At 37.1% G+C, this 22,051-nt stretch overlaps 5 protein-coding genes, 1 long non-coding RNA gene and 1 other non-coding gene across 10 annotated transcripts; 3 read left to right on the top strand and 4 right to left on the bottom strand.

Annotated features, from left to right (window-relative positions):
• Positions 1-1,494: 1,494 nt before the first annotated feature.
• On the bottom strand, positions 1,495-6,447 carry LOC145911760 (uncharacterized). The gene is made up of 11 exons (XM_082999188.1): positions 6,347-6,447; positions 6,150-6,274; positions 5,815-5,952; positions 5,514-5,683; positions 5,302-5,394; positions 5,050-5,176; positions 4,078-4,200; positions 3,908-4,020; positions 3,424-3,715; positions 3,249-3,346; positions 1,495-1,782 (listed from the first exon to the last, which is right to left on the bottom strand). Exons 1-11 carry the CDS (start codon positions 6,408-6,410, stop codon positions 1,722-1,724), a joined length of 1,404 nt encoding a protein of 467 aa, XP_082855314.1. The 5' UTR covers positions 6,411-6,447; the 3' UTR covers positions 1,495-1,721.
• Positions 6,038-6,110, bottom strand: Trnak-uuu (transfer RNA lysine (anticodon UUU)). The gene has a single exon. It is a non-coding gene; the product is annotated as a tRNA-Lys (tRNA).
• An 832-nt stretch (positions 6,448-7,279) lies between the features above and the next one.
• On the top strand, positions 7,280-9,525 carry LOC145910347 (rab-like protein 2A). The gene is made up of 7 exons (XM_082997434.1): positions 7,280-7,496; positions 7,572-7,601; positions 8,051-8,130; positions 8,205-8,396; positions 8,457-8,554; positions 8,667-8,750; positions 8,815-9,525. The coding sequence occupies exons 1-7, from the start codon at positions 7,414-7,416 to the stop codon at positions 8,884-8,886; spliced, it is 639 nt and encodes a 212-aa protein (XP_082853560.1). The 5' UTR covers positions 7,280-7,413; the 3' UTR covers positions 8,887-9,525.
• A 1,191-nt stretch (positions 9,526-10,716) lies between these two features.
• Positions 10,717-11,731, top strand: LOC145910273 (uncharacterized). Its single transcript, XM_082997339.1, has one exon. It carries the CDS (start codon positions 10,879-10,881, stop codon positions 11,719-11,721), a length of 843 nt encoding a protein of 280 aa, XP_082853465.1. The 5' UTR covers positions 10,717-10,878; the 3' UTR covers positions 11,722-11,731.
• A 43-nt stretch (positions 11,732-11,774) lies between these two features.
• LOC145910272 (mitochondrial carrier homolog 2-like) lies at positions 11,775-15,077 on the bottom strand. 4 transcript variants are annotated; one of them, XM_082997335.1, is made up of 10 exons: positions 14,925-15,077; positions 14,738-14,822; positions 14,568-14,674; positions 14,178-14,195; positions 13,710-13,790; positions 13,508-13,565; positions 13,012-13,123; positions 12,861-12,954; positions 12,582-12,770; positions 11,775-12,203 (listed from the first exon to the last, which is right to left on the bottom strand). In XM_082997335.1, the coding sequence occupies exons 1-10, from the start codon at positions 15,009-15,011 to the stop codon at positions 12,102-12,104; spliced, it is 933 nt and encodes a 310-aa protein (XP_082853461.1). In that variant the 5' UTR covers positions 15,012-15,077; the 3' UTR covers positions 11,775-12,101. The 4 variants fall into 4 exon arrangements, with proteins under 4 accessions (XP_082853461.1, XP_082853462.1, XP_082853463.1 ...); XM_082997336.1 differs by having other exon boundaries at positions 13,722-13,790; XM_082997337.1 differs by lacking the exon at positions 14,178-14,195.
• A 1,985-nt stretch (positions 15,078-17,062) lies between these two features.
• LOC145911726 (uncharacterized) lies at positions 17,063-18,763 on the top strand. The gene is made up of 2 exons (XM_082999146.1): positions 17,063-17,402; positions 18,547-18,763. Exons 1-2 carry the CDS (start codon positions 17,089-17,091, stop codon positions 18,761-18,763), a joined length of 531 nt encoding a protein of 176 aa, XP_082855272.1. The 5' UTR covers positions 17,063-17,088.
• Positions 18,764-19,942: 1,179 nt separating this feature from the next.
• On the bottom strand, positions 19,943-20,406 carry LOC145911727 (uncharacterized). The gene is made up of 2 exons (XR_014403258.1): positions 20,257-20,406; positions 19,943-20,178 (listed from the first exon to the last, which is right to left on the bottom strand). It is a non-coding gene; the product is annotated as an uncharacterized LOC145911727 (long non-coding RNA).
• Positions 20,407-22,051: the final 1,645 nt, after the last annotated feature.

Below are 22,051 nucleotides of genomic sequence, written 5' to 3'. Positions count from 1 at the left end.
TAAACTGGTGACTACTTGCAAAATTTCCACAACCCAGTTTTCAGGTGTCATTCTCCGGCTATGTCTAATATATCAACTTGCGAGTCGCGACACAGCGCGGCGTCTCAAAAGAAGCGATACTTTTTCTGCTCTGCCTGCAGATCCCAATAAACAGGATCGCGACTACATATAGGAACAACATTGAATGGCGCGATCTCGCCCAATTCTGGAAAGCTTATATTTATCGCTTCCTTTGTGACGTCGCCGACACGTCGTTCATCCCAAGTTCGCGGGCTGCAACGTCGTGGGAAAAGTGAGATTTTTCTGCCGTGTGTCGCTGTGTTCTCCCTGTCACTTGCTGACATTCCTGCACAAAAAATACCTCGATAGGAAACCTGCAATGCGAATCTGGCGTCACGAAAGAGATCCAGTGTCGCATGACATGCCATGGAAAGGTTCAGCGAGCCTACTTCCCCATGTTTACGATTGCACATCACCTGAGCTTCTGTTTCAACTCAGCTGGCTTCGGTTGACAACATAACTTTACGGTTGATGAAGAAAGAGACAACGGAATCAGTGATCCTTTCGCTTTTGCGTTGTAACCAGGTTTGGTTGCTTAATTGGATTACACGTGTTTTGGGAGAGGGCCGCTGTCGTGTTCGGCTTGAGGTTAATCTGCACGGTCACATTACAAATTAAAGAGCACTAATTTTGCACAGCTTGGTGTCACGTGACGTGAATCACAAGACAACTCTACACATAAGCCATAAACATGTTTTGTCCCATTGAATTGATTTGCCAGGAAAAACCCATAGCTAGCGAAGATACGCTGTAACAGGAACAAGCACATGTTTGAAGTTGCGGTTTTAGACATAAACAGCCACGACAGGAAGCCAGCTAACGATCGATTTCCTCGTCGGACCCTCACCCTACCGCAGTGCGCTTACAAGGTCAGTGCCACGCTGAAGGTCGTGGTCCCGAGCGAATGATGACAATCGTCCAAAATCAAGTCGTAGCGCTGATCGAAGATACATGATGCCGCGTATAGGTCAACTGACTTTACTGCAAACAAATGGATATGTCACAAACTTCTGTGCTGGAAAGATGGAATGTCAATTTAGGGAGACGGATGAGAATAGAAGAACTCATCCGTCGATCAATGCGTGTTCCCGAAAAACCTCCGATCGATCACAATACACATTTATCGGTGGGGCCACATATTACTGAATGAGTGCTAGATTGACTTGGGTTCCGAAATCAACCTTACTGTGAGGTCAAAGTTGGGGCGATAGTTCCTAAATTGCACCAAAATAGTACGCATGAAGTGAATTTCTCCTGGCTTTGCGTGATGTTTGTGTGGTTGTTTCATGTGCTTCGTGGTTTGAAGATAGTGACATACAGAGATGATATTTAATGCATGTACCTGCCATTTGATGCCTTTTGTTGACCTTTCAGTTTTACCTATATATGATATGCAAAATGATGTGTAATGTCACAGAAAGTCATCTGTTTATGTATTTTATTCAACACCGTATATACACCTTATGATCAACATGTTTCAGCAAACAGTATATAGTGAAAAACGGCATGACATGACGTAATATCCAATGCGCTTGTTTGAAATCTGGTTTCGTAAAACTAACAAAGATATTTCACAATCGTGCAGGAATTATGGGATGTGGGATGGATAAGCTGGGTAATCATTGTCAGGTCGGTCACGCTTTGTCAATTTGAGCTCTCGCTTAAGCCTGACAGCAAAGAAAGTAATTTCTGCGGCAAGTCTTCGACAGTACTTTCTGATCCCTGAAAAACAAAAAGTAATTGGATTTTTTGATGAAAATTGATACGATGTTATTACTTTTTTTTGATGATTTTTTTTTTTTAACGACAGCACACTGGACAAAAGGGAAAAAACACCGCGAAGATTGTTCTTTTATTAAGGCACGAATGATACCGACATGTAGGTGATTACTTATAAACAAAACAGCAATAAACATGTGAGGGTACTTTAATTTATCCCATGTCTTAATGATATGGAAGTATGATGTGCGGAACAACTTGCAATTCGTGTTAATGATTTGAGAAAACCGGACATAGAGCATTCAACTTCAGACGCCTAATTCCTTCCATATTGCCAGGATTACTCGCAGCTTTGGCCGGCAATACGAACAACCCAATAAAGTACTTTGGTACCACACTCAAATTTGGGCAGCAAAGACAATTACAGTGAACGCGGTTGCGGTGGTTGTGGTCTAGTCCAGAATTGTCCAAGTTTATGAGCATCCGGGGCCGCAATACTGTTTCAGCGCAAGCTGGCAGGCCGCATATGTAAAAATTAGGCTTACTGAATAACTATAAAGAAGGTACAAATGGTGTGTCAAACCAACTCACACTATACCTATGGATAAGTAACGATCTTGAAAATTTTTTAAAACTGTTATTTAAAAAAAAACACTTTTTATGAACATGTGATGTTAAATAAGTATTCTGAATCACTTCTGCATCGTTTAAACCAGTGCTTCCCAACCAGTGGGTCGCGACCGGCTATTTCAGGTGGGTCGCGAAGCATTTCTAAATGTTACAGTTTTCTATTAAATCACGTTTGGTAATATCTCATTGTGGGTCGCACAATAAAACTTGCATTAAAAGTGGGTCGCGAATTGAAAAGGTTGGGAAGCACTGGTTTAAAACATTTGAGGCGACAAGTGTTGGAATGTTGTTTGAATCCAAAGAGACTAATTGAGGTTATTGAGATAAATAAACGGAGGTTTCACTATGTTTCAGAGCTGCTGAGTGTGAGGCATTTTTAAAAGGGGGCAACTGTTGAATTTCTTTTAGGGTCGCGGTACAAAAATGTTTAAAGTTACCCCACTATAGGTAATTTGGACAAGTACGTGCTTAAGGATAGGAGTCGGTTTTCAGTCATTAGGTTTGCCGCATCATGTCACGTGTAAATAGATTACTTGAAACGTGACGAGGAGTGAATTTGACAGTTTGTGTTATATAAGTAAAAATGCGAAATACCATGCATTTTGATTGCTGACGGTATCATTGTTTTACAAATTAAAAAATTGTTAGTTTAGGGCATGGGTGTGCAACCTTTAGCCGGCCTAAATACACGCAACCAGATTGGACCACAGCAGGCCACAATATCATGTTTCGTGAACTTCGTAGACCGCATGGTAAAGCCGCACTGCTATGTAAATAACACACACTAAACCGCACGCGGGTCACAGGTTGCCCGCCCCCCGGATTAAAGTGTTACTTACTTTAGTTTTGTGCGTAATAATTGCAAACCCATTCTGCATGGATTTCTCTCATAATGTCCACGCACTAGCGTCCCCACGCGGCAGCAAGAATCTTGCATCTGAAAAAATTATTCAAATATTACTTAACAGAAAATACAACTGTTGAATACATAAAACCATAATAAAAACGACTTACAAAACGGGAAGGATGATTTTTTTCTGATAGATTTAAGCGCTTCTTGGAAAATTGTTTGTTTGTGCCTTGATTTACTGTAGTTTCTTCACGTCCTAAAATGTCTGCTTCAGAGAAAGATTCATCAACATCTTCATGTGGAGAGGAGTAGGCAGTTGTGCTATTTGTTGTTGTATTTCTTCTTGCATCAAAATCTTCGAAATTCCTTCCTTCGACAGCGAGCCCGGTCCCGTTTCTTACCTCGACGATATCAACCACCCCAATCCTTCTGTCATTTACTCTGTGTTCCGTGGATCTGCATAAATTTCAAAAAGTTATTTTTAATCTATTGTTCGGTATGAAACAATTCGACTTCAAAAAGACCTATTTTACCGTTGAATAACATTATTTGATAAGTTTTTGTAATATCCTAGTTTCCGAGATTGTTTTTAAAATAATTGTAACATATTGATGAAATAATCGATTTTTGATATAAATGATCACCCACCTATTAACATTATTGTGGTGAGATCGGAAGCAACGGTGACGCTTCAGGCCAACATGTTGACAACACGGATGATCGGTGACTTCACAACTGGCATAGCGCAGGTGTTGTCGCCTCTGGGACAAGTTGACAAACATTCAATCCTGGAACATGTTTTAGTCCAATTAACTAACCTTTGCAACAAAGCAACGCAAACGGGATGTAGATGGCAATTTACAACAGCCCCGAGCATTTCTTTCAAACATTTTCAATTTCCTTTTTGTCATCAACTGTTTATTGGTGGAAGGGGTGCGAATCTATAAAACAAAATATGATTTGTAGACTTGCTCTTTGTTTCTGTATCAAAATCAGGCATTCGATTAGGCATGTTTCAGTACCAGCGACATCAATTTGCTGGGAAAGGTATTTTTTTGTATAGGGCTTCGGATTTTGTCAAAAATAAGTGTTACAAAAGTTGACGAGGTAAAAAGTTATTCCGGAAATTCGAACTCTTCGTTTTTGTTGATGATCTTGTAGAACTATTTGCAAATATTTTTGTTTGTTGTAAGGATATCGCCAAACGTTCCGCTTGAGTAGTACAAATTGTTTAAGCTACTCGAACTTTGCATAATGTGAAAATCTGAAGTTCAAACTTTCACAGACTTTGGTTCAACTTCCGCCATAAGCGTTGTATGGCCCCCAGTGGGATTTGGTAGCGTGTGACATTTTGTTTCAGGGATTTTGTGTTTGGGAGAAGCGCACGTGCGTGTAGTTGGCGCGAACTCCGACGTATCCTGTTCATGCGATTGATTTCCCTCGATTCATGGCAAAACGACCAACTCTTTACAGGAAGTACTTACACTTAAGAACCTTGCAACAAAATAGCAATGCTTCACAGAGCAATATTCGAATTTGCCACACGTTTGTTCAAAAAATGCTCATTGATTATTGATGCTATAATATGTAAATGATAATTAAAACAAATATTTAGTTCGACGTAGTTTTTGAATAAAAAAACATTATTAGCCAAGTTGATGTTTTAAGTTGCTTTTTTGCTATCGACAATCGAATGCGCGGGTTTAAATCAAGGGCGATTTATAATCGAGTAATATCAAACTTTAATCGAAGAAAAATCGTGACTGATGTTGTGAATAACAATTTCTTACTTTTCTTGCAATGAAATATTGTGAATTTTGTTGTCTAAAATATCGACACATTCCATCCACTCTCTCTTGTGTGAGAATGCACTCAACTTGATTTTGTAAGCAGGATGATAGATGTAACATAAAGTACCTGTTGGTCAAAGAACAAGCAACATGGGTTTAACATTTCTACATGTAAGGGCAGTATTTGTTTAGGTTTTTCATGTGGTTAGTAGGCTATATACATAATTATAGAATTGTGAGTGTCGTTCTTACTCTTGCAGAGGCGGTGTTGAAGCCGTTATAGGTGCTGTAGTCTCTATTCGAGCGGTCTCTTCACGTATCGATCTATGCATGTTTGTGCTGTTGCTGAAACACAACGTTTTAATTTTTTCGTGACAATTTCGACACCACTTTGAGTTTATTAACAAAAAAAGTAAACATGAAGAAGAACATTCACTCATTGTGATTAAATCGTTACAACTTACGCAACAAAACCCTCATCCATAAGTAGTTTTGGTTTAATGACGTCACTGTAGTATCTTTCAAAACACGTGTACCGTTGTGAAGAAAGAGAAAAGCAACACGGGTGAGCGCGCAAACCCTGTGCATCGCCTTCAATTTCTTGGGCACAAAACTTATTTAATGCATCCCTTCTCTGAAATTAATTACCAAACCACAAAGTTAATATATTAAATATAACATCCAAACTTTTAAAACACGGAACACGTCAAGAAGTCAATATATTGTAAAAGTTTTGTTGCCGCAAGTAAAAGTTCAATGGCTTACATATCCGTTAATACACGAATGCAGGCTGGGAATTGTTACGTCAAGTTGACAACATCGTATTCTGTTTTTCTGGAAAGTTTTAACCCAAGTTATGCGACGAACCATCCACTCCGGCATACCAGGAAAAGGAATTGCAATCTAATGAAATAAAGTTCGTAAATTCGTTGATAAACATAAGTAAGATCAAATGTAACAAAATAGTATCAGTATCAGAAAAAAAAGGCGCCCGATAAGGGACTTGAACCCTTGACCGTTGGATTAAAAGTCCAACGCTCTACCGACTGAGCTAACCGGGCTCGCGGCATAACCGGGGCGTATGGAGGCTATGTTATAACCTGATTCTGTGTTGGCAGCCTGCAAAGTGAGCTTTTTGAAGATATTGGATTCGTTGGAAGTGGAAATGGCAAAATCACCGCTTGAAAAGGTGCAGGAATAGACACTGCTAATTCCCTTGTTTCATCTGAGCATTAGGACAATTAAAATTTTCGGTTTTGTACAAAGAAACTTGTCACCGCACTTATCATCAACTTACCTTGTGCAAAAGTTCCAGAACTTTCGCTAAAAATGATTACGATCAAACAGGATATCAATTTCATTCTACGTTTTTTTTTGCTCTACAACTTCCTAGGATCTACACACAACAAAATATCGTAGTTTCTCAAGTACAACTTTAACGTTTAACAACGTCCATTTATATCCTTCTTTATACCGATTTTGTTTCAATTTAAAAAAAGAGAAAAAACAAAATCTAGCATTTCGCCAAAAACTAAAACAAATGCTAAGGTTGTTTTTAGTTTTCAGAGCAATGTTGGATTTTGGTTCACGCAGTATTTTATTATATCCTCATAGCATCATCCCATCGTACAATAAATTCCTTCACTCAGCAAATATTTACCTTGCGGTATACATCTTGTGTTTAAGGATGTACCTTAAGTTGATATGTTGCTTTAGTGTAAATGACTAACCGCAAAGCCAACGGCAATTTTATCATACAAGCCTGTGGTTAAAATTGAACGATTGCTTCCTCATTGACACATATTAGTCGGACGCTCCAGCTACATGCAGCTCACCAATGCCACCAATAACGGATTCTGCTAGTCACAACAAATTATATTTTCACCGTTTTCTCAGGAAAATGGTGGTGTCAAGAATAAGTAAAAAAATATATTTAAATAAATACCGGCAATTAGGTATTAAACGAATAGTTTTTAACCTCAACTGCGTCTTCATTTATTTTTTACCTATTGAAAAAATCAACATAACAAGCTTTGAAGGAAAGACAAAATCTCCTAAACTAATTGGATACGACTCCTTTCCCTATGGACGTTGGGAAATGTCATTAATACTCCCATGAGACAAATGTAATTCATCCGCTGGAGGAACTATTTACATGGGAAACCACAACGTGGGAGAGTTGAATACGGAAGTTTTGCTTCCGGATTCCATTCAATCAATTTGACTGGGCTGCATGACAATGGTTATAGACAGTTACTACACTTAAAACTTATTATCTAATTGCTTGAAGTAAAATTGCATAATCATTAAACTTATTTAAGGATTTTTTCATAAAAGTCATGTGTTAAGCGATCGATATACAAAATGGCGAAAAAGACATCAAAAACGGAATCGAGAGAAGCAGTAAAAGTAATTTGCTTGGGCGACAGTGCGGTTGGAAAGTCTAAGTAAGTATGCTGGTCGAAGGTGTCCGTGTTTCGTGATTAGTAATTATGCATAACAAAAAATATTTTGTTGTTTAGGTTGGTGGAACGCTTTTTAATGGATGGATAGTATCCTTTCAAAAATGCATAAAAGTTATTAAATAAAACAATAAGTAAATATTAAAATTTGTTTCACACACCAGGTCAGAGGTCAGCAACCTTCCAGTCAGTTACTTTTATGCACTACACTGAAACATATTTGGAAGCACAAACCTTGTTAGCTAGGATTGTTTTTTTTTCATTTTCAACGCAATAGAACTACAACAATAGTCACCATGCATTAGGAACCTGCAGTACCTAGGAACAGCAAAATGCCTTAAAGTGTAAAATGTTTCCAATTTATTCATATTATATATTTTTATATATGTATGTATGTATGTTTGTGACCTTGTCCTCTCTATGGAGCCATATCAGGAATTAAGCAGCCACAGTAGATTGTAAAATGTTTATGAAGCAATTGTTTCATAAATTTATACACAACCTTTTTTAAATCTGGTTCCTCAATAAGATTTAAAAAGCAAACCACAGCAATTATCAACATATGCTCTTACTTTGTTCAATTATGAAACAAAGATAAATGGAAAGAAAATATCAGTAGGTAAGTTGCAAAAATCTACATGTTCGTATAATGTGGAATATAACATGCATCATTGCTTTGTAATTTCTTCATAGATTTCTGGGACACAGCAGGACAGGAGCGATTTAGCTCCATGCATCCTTCGTACTACCATGATGCACATGCCTGTATTCTTGTGTTTGATGCCACCAGAAAAATAACCTACAAGAACTTAACAAAGTGGTATCAAGAGTTAAGAGAATTTCGTCCAAATATACCTTGCCTACTGGTGGCAAACAAAATTGATGGTACCTGTGTGCATGTTTGCATAAACCTAATAATAACTTGTTGATTATTGTTCTTTTCAGTTGATTTGGGAGTCACTCAGCGAAGTTTTGCTTTTGGAAAAAAGCATAATTTGAGACAGTACTTTGTTTCAGCTGCTGATGGGACAAACGTTGTAAAGGTGAGGTGTTAATAAACAAACAAAAAAATGGAAATAGAAATCTACTTTAGATGGTGCAATAAGATTTTAAAGAACCAAATTTACCCATCAATTTTGTGATTTATATGATTAGCTCTTCCGTGATGCAATCAAAGCTGCCCTTTTGTACAAGCAAGACCCAACCGACTATGTTGACCAAGTACTTGCTGAACTAGAGGTAATATGAAATAAATATATAGTAGTGCCGATTTGAGCAAATTTAAAAAAAAAAATGTTTGTAGAATTTGGAAAACTCGGAAATAAGCGCTGAGGATGAAGCATTATTTAATCAGCTGAACAACCAAGCAGCCTGACGATGCCACTAAATTTTGTCGGGGAAACATCTCAGAATTGATTCAACCTCTAATTGTTTGTATTTCTTCTGGTGTTGACTAGATTTGTTGGTGCACTATTATATAGTATATTTTTGTCTCATTTTATCTCAAAACAAACTAGAATATTTTTATTGAAAGATTCTATGTATTGTATTTATTATTTTGTATAGTGAAACAATCCCATAAAAACATTTATATTTTAATGTATAGTTTTTGCCATTCATATCAACATTAATTTAGCATAGTAAGAAAAAAGCATGTTTTATATAACTTCGGTCATGTCCCATGTTGTTTATTTTGTCTGAAAATTATCTGGAAATAAATCCTGTGTTGTGTAACTCCATTCCCACAACCTTCCTGTGTTTTGCACATATCCTGCCCATTAATTTATTTTTTGTTTGTTTAAATCGTCATGGCACCACATTATACTTCTACACAACCACTGTTTAGTTTCCTGCAATTGGTGCTGTACTGTTGTAAGTGTTTGTAGTGATGGCAAGAATGTGTGTATGAAAAAAAATTACTGGAATTAATATGACATTAGTTGGTACCAACATTTTCCTATCCGTCAACCTTTGAATGCATGTAGGTGAAGTAAACGTGTTTTTTTCTAAAGAGAATAAAACATTTCCAAAAAAGATCGTTTTTTGGTTAACTGGACTTCCTAATCCAATATCACTACAATTTCTGGGATAAGGAACTTGGATTCAGTAATGATGTGTTGTTTGGCACGTTTCGATTGGTGAGTCATACCGGATAAGGCAAGTGCAACCAGAAACGATTACAGCGAACCTGTTTCGCGCTGGAAACGAACTCATGGGAAAATAGCAATCTTGACATTTCGATCATTGGCTGGTGGCAAAAAAAGCTGTTCTCAGTGACTTACAGCTTGTTGAATGTCAATCCAAATGCTTTTAGTACAGTGAAGCTACAATGTATTTAACTGAAAAATGTTGATATGGTGAAGAAACAAGTTAGATTATTAATTGTACTAATGATGAGTAGCCAAATTGGTGGTATTAACAAGAAAACACTGGAAATGATTGTAGAAAACAATCGAAACGTCTGTAGCATGAAGTTCTCTACCATTGTATTGGCTATCTTGTTTGTATTCAAGATATATAAAACCGTGATATATAAAAAAGGTATGTTTCGAAGAAAACTTCTTCGTCTCTATAAAAACCAATACGGGAACTGTGGTACTGATCTCACATATCTATATAGGGTTACCATATGTGGAGGCCAAAACAATTGACTCTGTTGTACGATGACGTATAGTTTGTCACTTCAAAAAAACACAAGTAATGGTTCCAAATTGTAGAGAAATTCATATCGCAGAATTAACCAAAAATGAGCACGTTTCTCAAAAATAACCACACTTTTGAGTTTTAAGACGTCGCTTCTGTAAGTGGACACAAATTTTGAAAATAATTCTCACGAAGTTGTAACCTAGCCTGGATTGTTTCTAGCATAAAAACTTATTGCGTTGTTTCTTACGCGAGGCAAAGATAAGACCTTGCGCAGCAGTATATATTCAATAGCATTGTGACGTATGAATTGCCTAATTAAACCATTTTTGGCTCGTCTCGGGACATAAACTCCCGTGACACAGGACTTGGGTCGGAAGCAAGGATTTCATGCCGTTCTGTGAGCAGCGAGGGGTTTTCTTACGTCATAGTAAATGTTGTGGCGTCACGCAAGCGATCCGAGCCCATGTGTTTCCGGTTCAAATGGAGTCGTGCATTGGGCCCAAGTGCTATAAATTCTGGACTGTTAGGGAGTCATACCCCAAAAGTTATACGAAGTCTATAGGGGGTGTGATATGTGAGATGCAAAGTTCGTATGTTCTAGATCAGATTTTGTGCAGATAGGTCTACGACCATATTTAAAGAACAGAACATGGTTGTTTGCGAAACGCTAAAAAAAATTATTTTTTGAGGTTCACTGTAGGTACTACATACCTTATGTACAATGGATAAAAACCCCTACCTAAAAGTTGAAAACGGGTCAAACCCCATCCTTTATTTTCAAGCAAGAGGTTTGTCGTATGAGCAAGCAGTGCAGTCATGTGGGACGAATTACGACGGTAAAATCGCGGATCTTAAAGATTCTTCTCTATTGGACAGAATATCATCGGTCATACCGACTGCGTATTCGCATTACTATCGCATTGGTTTGAAGAAAAGTGTGAACGAAGATATTTTTCGTTGGGAAGATGGAAGTATTTTTGAGGAAAATTTTTTGAAAATGCCTCGTATGGCGAAAACGTCTGGTTGCTTGGCAATGAGCGTTTATAAAGAACACGGATCTGAGCTGTTGTTGCGGCCAGTGGAGTGCGACAGAGCACTTGCCTTCATTTGCCAAAGTACTGTCAATGTACAAGACCGAAATAACCATCACAACGACCTGAGACTTCCGCTTCTTATTGCTGTAACTACTGCAGCCATCTTTTGCTTGGTGCTATTAATGACATTTCTGACAATGTCATTTCTTCGAAAGAAGTTTGTTCATAACAATAGCAAGATTGGGGAATGTGAGTTAGACAAAGAAAAAAACAACTTGTCTTCCGAGAGTGACAACGTGGGAGCACATACTCAAAATGAATTGAAAATTTGCACCAAAGAAAACGATTATCAGGGCGCCGGCTACGCGACGATAGAGGGTTCAGTCGAGAATCGACATCCGCCAATGCATCCTTCCATCGATTTGGGAGAATACACAATGGCCAGCGAACCAACTGACGTTGCGGCACTGTACAGCGTCGTAAACAAAAAACGCGAAGGAAAGAATTCTACAAAACCCTGTAACTGTTAGCAAGCGTAAAGAATATCAATTGCAATTTTTGTAAATACTTTTTGCGTGTATTTTATTTGCTCGAAACACCCAAAAGAGGGTAAATATTTATTTGCATAATTCAATTGAAAGTTTATGCAAATTGAAAACAGCAAACAGCGCAGCATAAAAATTGTTGTTAACTATATGGCCGGCTCAATTTAGACATGACAGTTTCCACAGGCAAAGTCCCTACAAAAACGTGACAGACTTTTGACAAACTGGACAATTGCAAGCGCAATATAGTGAACCTAAATGAAATATTACGCAAAAATAAGCTGGATTCAGAAAAATCATGCAAATGGTCCAATAAAATTAGTTACTGTAGAATACAAAATTTAGTTGAAGTGAGAATTGCAATGTCAAACAACTGGTGGAGGGGGCATCGGTGAAACTGCTGTAGCTGCCATGGTATGAGCCAAAGCTTTCCTGAACCACATGCTTGATCCACGTGATGACTGACCCTGAGGAAAATATTCACATTTTTTAAGGCAGTACAAGCCAGTAATTGCGAACATGAAGCAGTCATGCAGAAATGTTCGCGGCAAACATAGTAACCACAATGCATTGTTTTTTTGGTCTAACTCTCTTTATTTTAGACTTTACACTTCATTTAGTGTGCTCTTTGGTGTCAATGACTTGAAATTCATAGAACTGCAAGCAGGATATTCACCTGTGTTTTCCTTGAAAATCAATATCTCCACAAATACACCCCATTGATTTTAAAAAACCTGGTTTTGCTAAATTCACTATCACATATGTACATTTTCAACCAAAGCATAATAGAAAATTATTGTTATGGCGCACAAAATATATATCACATGAGTTAAACATAAAAATACCTTTTGATGCAAATCTTTAAGACAAGAGTACCATCCCCCATATATGACCATGAATGGAGGTCTTCCGCCTCTAATGCGAGCCCCATTAACAGCCATAACTGTGCTAGTAACTGATAAGGGATAGGTGGCTGTTTGAGCCAAATAGCTCATTGCCATTTGTGAATATTGCCGGAGATCCTTTAAATCACTCTGCAAAAAAACACCATGTCAGTGCAAGTGAAAGCGAAAAAATAAATTTAAAAATAAGATTCCAGCAACAAAAATCAGGAAAATACATACCGATTCTGTGAGAACATAAGTGTTCAAAGCATAAGCCAGTACGTTTGACAACCAGAGGGTGATAATTTCAGCTGCCAGTCTTGGAAATAATCCTCTACACCGTGAAATAATGTTAAACATAAGTTACTTGCATGTCAAATGGATAACTTACGCGAAGAAACCCATAATTCCATCTTGGTTGTATATTTCAACTGTTGACATGTACATATTGCTGTATATTGTTTCCTGGCCAATAAACTGAGCCATTGTACGTATCGCAATCACTGCATTTAAAATACAACCATCAAAGTTTCTACCTTGTTACACTGCCACCAAAAATAATGTTTATGATTGTGTTTAGTGTACCAAACAAAAATAGTCTATAGAGTGGTTTTTGGTGCCTGTCCGATGTAATTTCATGTGCATTTAGTCACTTTTATCTTTAGTGAACTAACTTATATATGTTTTCATACTGTGGGTACATCAGCCTCTTCCCCTTTATCAACATAAAGTGTTTGTTGCCCATGACACTGTTTGGTGATTCTTTATCAAAAATTTTATTTTATGAATGAAAAGTTTAGCCATTGAAAGTTTAAAAGTAATGTTTTTTTTGTTTCAGCAAATATCTGCTAAAACTTTCACACAACCAAACATATTTTAAAACATACCATGAAAGGGCTGTGAGATAACAACAGCACTACATCGGGCAATCATTTCCTTTGTAGTCTGAAATGAAAACAAATTACAATTAAAAGCAGATGTCTTATACAAGACAGTCAAGCAAGGCATGCTTCATTAAAACAAAAACACTCTCTTTGTGCACAAACAACTCAGTGCTTATCAACCAATTAGGGTGGACAGCACACTCACGTGATCGCAAACCTTGTTTAGTAGAGTTTTCACATCATCCTTGCTTGAAGGAGGCTCACGACTCATTTGTGGTTCAATCAACTGAAATACAGTAACTGTTTTTATAAACAAGAACTGAAAATACTAGAATGGGTATTCAAAAACATGTGGATCAGCAACTCAACACATTGTTTGTGATTATTAAGCATGCATCATGCACAAATTTTGTTTTTCAATTTTGCTATGAACAAATACCTTCAAAACACTACAGTTTGTTCAACTAAGAAATAACACTTTAATACATTCAGTCATTCTTTTGTATCCTGCAACGTTAGAGGTGTTAGTTTTGAAAAATGTTAATGCACCCTTTCAGCACCATAAGCAGACTTGTGCAATATATGCAGCTGCTTCCCTATGTGCGTAAAACAAAACAAATAACATGATTTTTTTACTACTTCACATGCAAACCTAACACTAATGATAACTCACTTTTGCTTTTTTAAGAACCTGCAATTACATACAGAAAGTACATTTATTTAAAAAGCTATTGTCATAATTTGTTTTCTTTCTGCCCCATTTACAAAATGAATTAATTCTTTTAAATTTGGGCATGCTTTTTACACAGTTTACTTTCAACGGATTTCAAGCAATATAATCATTCTATTAAATAATAATAATGCATTTAGAATAAAAAATTTAACTATTGTTACATCCACAAAAAAGGTAAAAAAGCATGAATTGTATGTTTAAAAATATGTGGTAAAGCACTGCATTTAGAATTGTTATGCATTGTATTGTTGTTCTAGAAGCACTTTTTGGACAGTTAAAGTACATATGATAAAGCACCACAATTTAACTATTTACCACCAAAAATATTACCTGGCCTATAGCAGAATAAGTTAGTGAAGTGGAAAGATTTGCACAAATTCTTGGACCTACACCGCGATACAGTCCCATAACACCATCAGTTTCCTTAATATGTTTCACTATAGAAAAAAAAACAATGTTACGATTAGACAAATAGGCCTACACGCATAATGATTACTTACTGTACTTAAATATATTTGGGTATTGCAATTGTTTTCTAAAGAACATGTTGCGATTCACAACAGGAGCAAGTGGCTCATGACCAAGCTGCAAAAGCAAACGTTTATGAATATTAGAAGAGACTTTATTAAGATCTATGTTGTTACTACACTACATCTGCTTAAAAATTCACTCTGCAACAAAACACACCTGGATAAGAACTTTAACGTAAGTAAACGGATGTGCCAAAACAGTCATTCCAGCCCCAACCGCAACAGAATTCCAATCTATGTCCATGCTGGATTTTTGAAGAAGGATCTAACTAGTTGCAGAAAAGCTTGATTATAATGCAACACGAACAGCAAAACATAAAAGACCTGACGACAAAACTTTGAACGCACATAACTTCGCTATTTTGCCAGAATATTTCATTTAAAAAAAAAATTCGGGGTTCGCAAGCTGTATATGCGAAAGAAGTATCTCAAACCCAAGCGTTTATTCGATTAATTCATTAAATATTTTCTAATGAAATGTGGCATCGTTATGATGTTATTTTGTACAAGTTTGGAAATATTGAAAGAATCACATTGGACATAATTAAATACTTTGTGGCAAGTGTATGGTTCTTTTTATATGTAACCAGAATCCAAGTGGAATTGGAGTGAAAAATAATGACAACCACAATAATTGAATTACAAACCCAGGAAAAGTTGAAATTTACCAGGTATTGCAGTCAGGTTTTGCGTACATTAGGAGCACAAATGATTTTGGAATCTGTTTTTATTTAAGTTGTCACACTGCTGCATTGGCACGGCTTCCTCAGTGTAAAACCAATTTTTACAAAGCAAAAATAGAAATTGTTTCGTTGTTAAACAAAAAGTAAACATAAATACCCTGTAAAACTTAGACCCCTAAGAATTTAATATTATAGCACGCCATGTTATTGCGGTGCACCGCATACAAAACAGTTTTTGTTTGTAGCAAACTTTTTTTACAACGAAAACGCGCAATGAGGCATGTTTGAGTTTTCCATAAGGTAACGCAATTGTGCAAGTCGCCGTTCATGTGACGATTGGTGGTGTAAATAACTCTAAGGGTCTCAGAGATATTTAACAGTGTCTCGATGGCCTGAGCGGTTTTGAGTCTCTTCGATTGTTAAATCTGCTTCTGCCTAGTTCTCACCAGCAAACCGCTGATTCCAAATAAACAGTTTATTATCAGGCTGTGGGAATAAATCCCAAGCCGGCGAATAGCTTGTAGAGTCTCAGTAATAATAGCAGTGTAACAGTAATACGATAGAACAAGTAGAATCGAATGGAATTAAATAGAATGAATTTACAGGTACACACTGGGCTTTAAAGCTCTCCATACTGAGAGCTGATTGGTCAATAATGTCACGTGATATCATAAGGCGCTTGAAGTAATATAATACAAGAACATAGGTGTGATGTGACATAAGCATAGGAGAACATTTTATGTGGTAAACAGGATGTTGAATGAATCACTTTACTCGAGAATATTCGATGGCTAAATCATTTGGGTCACATTATGGGATTATGCAGTACATGTGCAAAGCTGCGCGCAAAACATTACGCAATTCAAGCACTGGTTTCTGTGACGTATGTTACACACGCAAAACATTACGCAATACAAGCACTGGTTTCTGTGATGTATGTTACAGTAGAAACACTGGCATTCGTAGTTTCTATAGCTCGACCACTACGTAAACAGAAATTAAAAAGTCAAAAAAATAGGGATTTTTTTAAAAAATTCTTGGATACCCCTATGGCCATATTTTTTCAGGAAAAAGTTATTTAATTTGCACGTCCAGTGGATTTTTGCATATTTTCGGGTTTTGTGTTTGCAAAAATAATTAACAATTGCGTGTCAAACGGTTGGCATTGACGTAAAATGTGCTCTAGTAATATTGCGTTAATATGTGCGTCACAGCGTGGCGTTTAAAATATTTATAAGACATTTTGTGTATAGGTCCAACCCAGTATACGCTTAGGTATTGTCTACACAAACAAACTTGACGGCTATTAATAAATGTTTAAAAGATTTATGTTCAGAACATTAACATACACAGTTCTAAAACCAAGTTCAGTTTTTATTTATTAGCATTTGGCACAACATTATTACCAGTTTTTAGGAACGAAATAGTTGCTTGTTATCAATAGCTCAGCAAGTTCAGCAAACCGACAAATGCCGATCATTAAACAAACCGCTGTACTCGTGCCAGAAGAATTCCAAACACGAGAAAAAGGCAACGCGCTTCGACGAAAACCGCAATGGCCGGACTGCGTAAAAGTCTAGTCAAAGCGAATGTGCCTTTGATGCAGCTGTAATGGACTTATTATCAAACCAGATTAACATGGGTGCAAATACTTGGTTAGACAGAAACGAAAGTAGCGATGATATGTCTTCTGTGTATTTTGCGAACAATATCAAATACGACATAAGCGAAAGTCAACTTACCTACAGCGATCAAACCGCGCTCGTGCACCATGCCCTGCACCACCTTTCACTCACCGGAAAGTTGAGGGTTGTTCTGGTTATGGCCTGTTTGATTGTGGTACCCTCATTTATTATTTTCATCATATACCTGCTTAAGGATAGACGGGAAAGGAGGAAAAGAAACGCCATTTCTCAACGAACAGCAAGAAACCAAATCAAGAGCGCGGGGAGGTATGAAAGATGCATGATTAAATAATGCTGTGTGTGCAATTAAACTATTTTGCTATAATTTTTTTCGGCCGGAAAATGGTTTTACCCAACAAAGTGTAGAAATATTGCACAACATCTTGTACTTTTTCGGTCCGCATGTTTCGATTGCTATCGTGAAAAGTCGTAAAAACAAACCAATGTCACTAAGTAAAGAAACGAAGTTAAGGCAATCATCTCTCTTGTTTTTACAATTGAGTCAGAGTAAGGTAATGTATTGATCCGTCATCTTACCAGATTAAATATATATCGACAGCATTGTACCATCAATCGATGGTCACCTTGAGTCAGGAAAATCAAAAATACTGCGACGACATGTGTCATTTAGATCCGACTTCATATTCGCTGCGTGATAGAAGCGTTGCTAGTCTTGTTGCACTGTAAGGTTCGATCGTTAGCATGTTGATCTAATTTGACCTTTGAATGGCAACCGTCAACAATGGAATCCTGAGAGGAAGTTATTAATGAGCTTTCCAGTCTAAACCCGTGATAAGAATAGACTTGTTTTTATAGTGTTTCAGAGAGAGGTGTAATAAAACTAATTTGTGTAATAAAACTAATTTGCTTTTTAATTTTTTGTTTCAGAGAGAGGCGTTATTGTCAACAACATTGACTTTACATCAAGTCAAATATTTCAACACTCTTATATTTTCAAATAATATATTGCATGTTTTAAATCGTGGACTCTCAGCCACAAACAGGCACACTCCATAATTTTGTAACTTTTACTTGGGATGGTATTTTTGTCGGTTCTTTTATCGATTCGCTGTCTGACAAAGCTTAAAGTAAGGGTAATTACCAACTGTAGGGCTCGTTAGCTCACAACAAAGCCCCAAAATACATAGATATTTCAATTTTCTTTTTTTTGACAATATCATGAATTATTAAACATCAAATTCTATTGGAAGTTTTTAGTTTCGAATATATTGTACAAATTCCACACACCAAAGCACAATTCGATTTTACAAACATAATCCGTATTCTATGCATAGAAGCTATATCTTAACATTATAACAAAAATCAATTTAAGGCGATAATGTCCCACGATTCCTGTTTGTTACGGGGAATTTGCTTTTAAAATTAATTTCACGTATTGATTTTTTCACAGAATAACTCTGACTGAAACACAACACTTGAAACCCGAAAGACAACAACAGATATCCTATGCGTACCGCTATCCTCCCCCAGCAGCCAAAATCCTAAAAGAGAACAATAACTTGGACAACGGTTCATACTTAAATCGAGGAAGAAGAAATGATGAAAGTCCAAGCAGGAGCAGCGTGGAGCGCAAGGTTGTGATTAATATACCTAAAGACGACATGTAAACGAATGAAAACAAATAACGCACTCTCCGAAAGCATCATTACAGACACGGGTTGTATCGTTTTTCCTTATTTCCTTTTACTGATATTTTGTTTTTATTGAAATCCGTAGATCTGTTTAACTCCCATTCGTTTCTCTCACGGTTAGTTTGGTTGACTGCTCACGACAACCGCTATTCGATTAGAAGCGGAACTGCCGAGTGTTGAAAGTTTGTCAGTCAAAATACATTCATAAAATATTGATCGCAGATTTTCAAACAAAGTGAACCGCAGGACATGACTGTAATAGCTGTGCATTTCCTGCTTGGTTTAAGGGGACTAGCAAAAGCGTTTAGTTGTGCAAATGCTCATAAATATTTATCAGAAGATCCTGTATCGCGAAAGTGATTATAATTAGGGTCCAATGTATTTTAATTCTGACACTCATTTTGGCGGGTACAAAGTAGTTTGATGAGTAAACGAGTAAAATACATTCGGCCAATATTTAGTGTTTACGCCAAACTGTAGAATTCCGAAAACAATATTGTTGGTTGTTATTGATTTGCTATGAGTCTGTAGTACTACACAACAATACGCAGAGTAAATACATTGCAAAGTGTGGTTCCTACCACCGATGGGCATGAAACAGAATGTAATTACTGCAACACACAATCGGCCTGTTCTGTTATAGTGCCTACTGACTTCACAAACGATTGGGTTATGCTTCTTTTAATTCCTTAATCGTATTAGGTAGCTGTTGCATCGACCTTATGCGCGTGTTGAATGGTGGAGCTTAACAAACCTCTCCAGGGATTTATCAAGTCAACTAACGGCACATCAATAAAGAGAGGGCTTGTGGAAGCTAATTTTTACTTTTTGCTGCAGTTGTCTTTTAGTCGGAATTTTATATGTTATGCCTGGTGTTGCAATTTCTTTCGCAAGTTACGTTTACTCCGCCTTCATGTTTGTCCAAACAGGTTGACAAATTTGTTATCACACGGATTTTGTTTAGTCATATTCAAGTACAAATAAAACACAGCGATAAACCAAAAATGTATATAAACCACAGTTGGTGATATCAATTTTAAACGTTCCTCCTTTGAACGCCAAAATTCGTTTTTACGTTTTGAGTATAAATTCCAAGCCTTGAAAAAAATATTGGGCACAGAGCTATAAAGGCAGCACCCTATCAGCCAAACGTTGTCACACAACAGATTCAACTTGTTTTTCACGTTTCATGCATTTACATGCACCAATAGCACAAAATGCAACCGGAAGATAAGCTACGACAATGTTGCCTGTCACTTGCAAAGGTGTTGTGTTGTCGTATGGAATTCCGACAGACCCGAAAATCCACATCGTCGCACCGCCCAGCATACAGGCCAAAGCAATTGCCCACAGCAATAATGTGTAGCTGATCGCTTTACATGATGGACTGTCTGCAATATCAGAAGAGTTTAGGCTTGGACCGGTTTATAATTAAAACACTTCCTTGTGAACAAAATAATAAAACCAACCTTCTACGACGTCAACGATTGGCATTTCCGATGACAACGATACGTTACTTGCTGCCTCCAGATTTATATTTAGCTTGTTTTAAAACTGCAAGGCAAGGCAATGTTTAGCATTGGGCTAAACATTAACTGCTATTCTAGATCATATCAATGTCACAGTACCCTCTATGGCAAACTGTGCGAGTGGTGTGCGGTATATGCACAAACCATCGACTTCCGACGTTTCAGAAACTAGATTAATGACGTTTCAGCACGTACAGCAGGAATTGCATGGTATACGACTTGAAGCAGACAAACCAACAATTGTTTCGTGCTTACAGATTCATAACGCTGATATTTCTTACACGTATATTCCAAATCCTCCAACCTGACCTATAAATCCCGACCCTAACAGCAAAAGACAAAAAAAGAAATATGTACAGTACGCAGAAACACAGCACCTTTACATGAATGCAAACATTATGACCGTAATTGTAATCTGAACTTTACATACCGTATTCTACAAAATTTACAATAACAGTTATGAGGTCAGCGTAGGATACGGTATTAAACGATGTGGAATAAAGTTGTATCCACCATAATATAGCGAACTTTCCCAACCTTGTCACGTGCATTGTGCGGCATTGCGATGACTTTGTAGGCCTCTTGGGTCGTTAACTGCGTAACTCAATGAGATACAGACGATATTCATTTATGTATACAGAACCTTTAGGGATGCCATCAATGTAAAACCTAAATATGGACGATTAATAAGGAATGCAATTTACCCCAAATGAAGGCACATTAAACAAATATTTTTTATTTGTCGTGATGTTAGCAAACTTTTTGGCAAAACAACCGAAATTTAACAGTTAACGTTGTTTAATTCAAAACATATTGAAAATAAGGACACTTGTGGCTAAAGCAGATGAAAAAGTACCCGAAAATAAGACTGCATATAGTCACAAACAGGACGTAAGGAAAGTTACACGAAAGGACCGGACATGGCATATCTACGCTAATAATCACCGAAATTTCAAAACATAAATATAAGAATATTGTGCTTAACACTTTGGGTCACTTTAAGGGTCAATTAAAGCCCTACTAGCCCAGGTGAGGTAACCCAATATGAGATACACTAGCTTGACAAAAACCTTATTGTTACACAACAAGCGGCATTATGATGTAAATCCCCAAAACAGCAAGTTGTATTTTAAATTAGTTACACCTTTGTTGTTTGAATCTTTCAGCAAACGTTCTTTAATCTTCAAAATGGGATTCAATCCAGTATTTCGAATTGATGTTACTGATTTTGGTTATGCTGAAACTGACAAACTGACTTTTATCAATGATTTGCTGTTGGGTGTGATTGCAAAAAATGACTTACTCGCAGGTCTGCGTCGGTGCAAGGTGGAAGAATTGAAAAAAAACAAATTGGAAAATTGTAAGTTGAGAGGAGTTTTTGTAGGATGCTTAGACAATGACGATGACGTTTTCATGGTGCAAGTATCAAAAACTCAACACAATCCTCATTTTGTTGTAAACACATTGTATTCGAGCATAAATGAACAAAATAACCAACCCTGCAAAGCTGTGTTATGGAGTTCTAAGTTGGGATCCACCATGTCCCTTTTTGAAAAACGTGGTAAATGTCGACCCAGAAGGCGTAACAGACGACGAACCACCAGCATCACACCAGGCACTGTACAAAGACTAACCCAGAAATTTAGTTCGCAAACGTCTCTGAACAGTTCCGAAAGTCTCCAGAGTAATAATAAAGGTACGGTTGACAAATTGGGTTCTCGCCCAAACGAGCCAA

Source organism: Ascidia mentula, chromosome 8 (assembly GCF_947561715.1).
Source record: "Ascidia mentula chromosome 8, kaAscMent1.1, whole genome shotgun sequence".
Lineage (NCBI taxonomy): Eukaryota > Metazoa > Chordata > Ascidiacea > Phlebobranchia > Ascidiidae > Ascidia > Ascidia mentula.
This window is presented reverse-complemented; position numbering and strand designations above follow the sequence as displayed.

Coding starts and splice junctions, on each gene's coding strand:
- LOC145911760 (XM_082999188.1), bottom strand. CDS start 6,410: ATGAAATTGATATCCTGTTTGATCGTAATCATTTTTAGCGAAAGTTCT. Junction 6,275..6,346: donor TTCTGGAACTTTTGCACAAG/GTAAGTTGATGA, acceptor CCTAATGCTCAG/ATGAAACAAGGGAATTAGCA. Junction 5,395..5,513: donor ATGGATGAGGGTTTTGTTGC/GTAAGTTGTAAC, acceptor GTTGTGTTTCAG/CAACAGCACAAACATGCATA.
- LOC145910347 (XM_082997434.1), top strand. CDS start 7,414: ATGGCGAAAAAGACATCAAAAACGGAATCGAGAGAAGCAGTAAAAGTA. Junction 8,397..8,456: donor GGTGGCAAACAAAATTGATG/GTACCTGTGTGC, acceptor TGTTCTTTTCAG/TTGATTTGGGAGTCACTCAG. Junction 8,751..8,814: donor AAGTACTTGCTGAACTAGAG/GTAATATGAAAT, acceptor AAATGTTTGTAG/AATTTGGAAAACTCGGAAAT.
- LOC145910273 (XM_082997339.1), top strand. CDS start 10,879: ATGGATAAAAACCCCTACCTAAAAGTTGAAAACGGGTCAAACCCCATC.
- LOC145910272 (XM_082997335.1), bottom strand. CDS start 15,011: ATGGACATAGATTGGAATTCTGTTGCGGTTGGGGCTGGAATGACTGTT. Junction 14,823..14,924: donor ACGTTAAAGTTCTTATCCAG/GTGTGTTTTGTT, acceptor TTGCTTTTGCAG/CTTGGTCATGAGCCACTTGC. Junction 12,955..13,011: donor GGAATTATGGGTTTCTTCGC/GTAAGTTATCCA, acceptor TTCACGGTGTAG/AGGATTATTTCCAAGACTGG.
- LOC145911726 (XM_082999146.1), top strand. CDS start 17,089: ATGGGTGCAAATACTTGGTTAGACAGAAACGAAAGTAGCGATGATATG. Junction 17,403..18,546: donor CAAATCAAGAGCGCGGGGAG/GTATGAAAGATG, acceptor ATTTTTTCACAG/AATAACTCTGACTGAAACAC.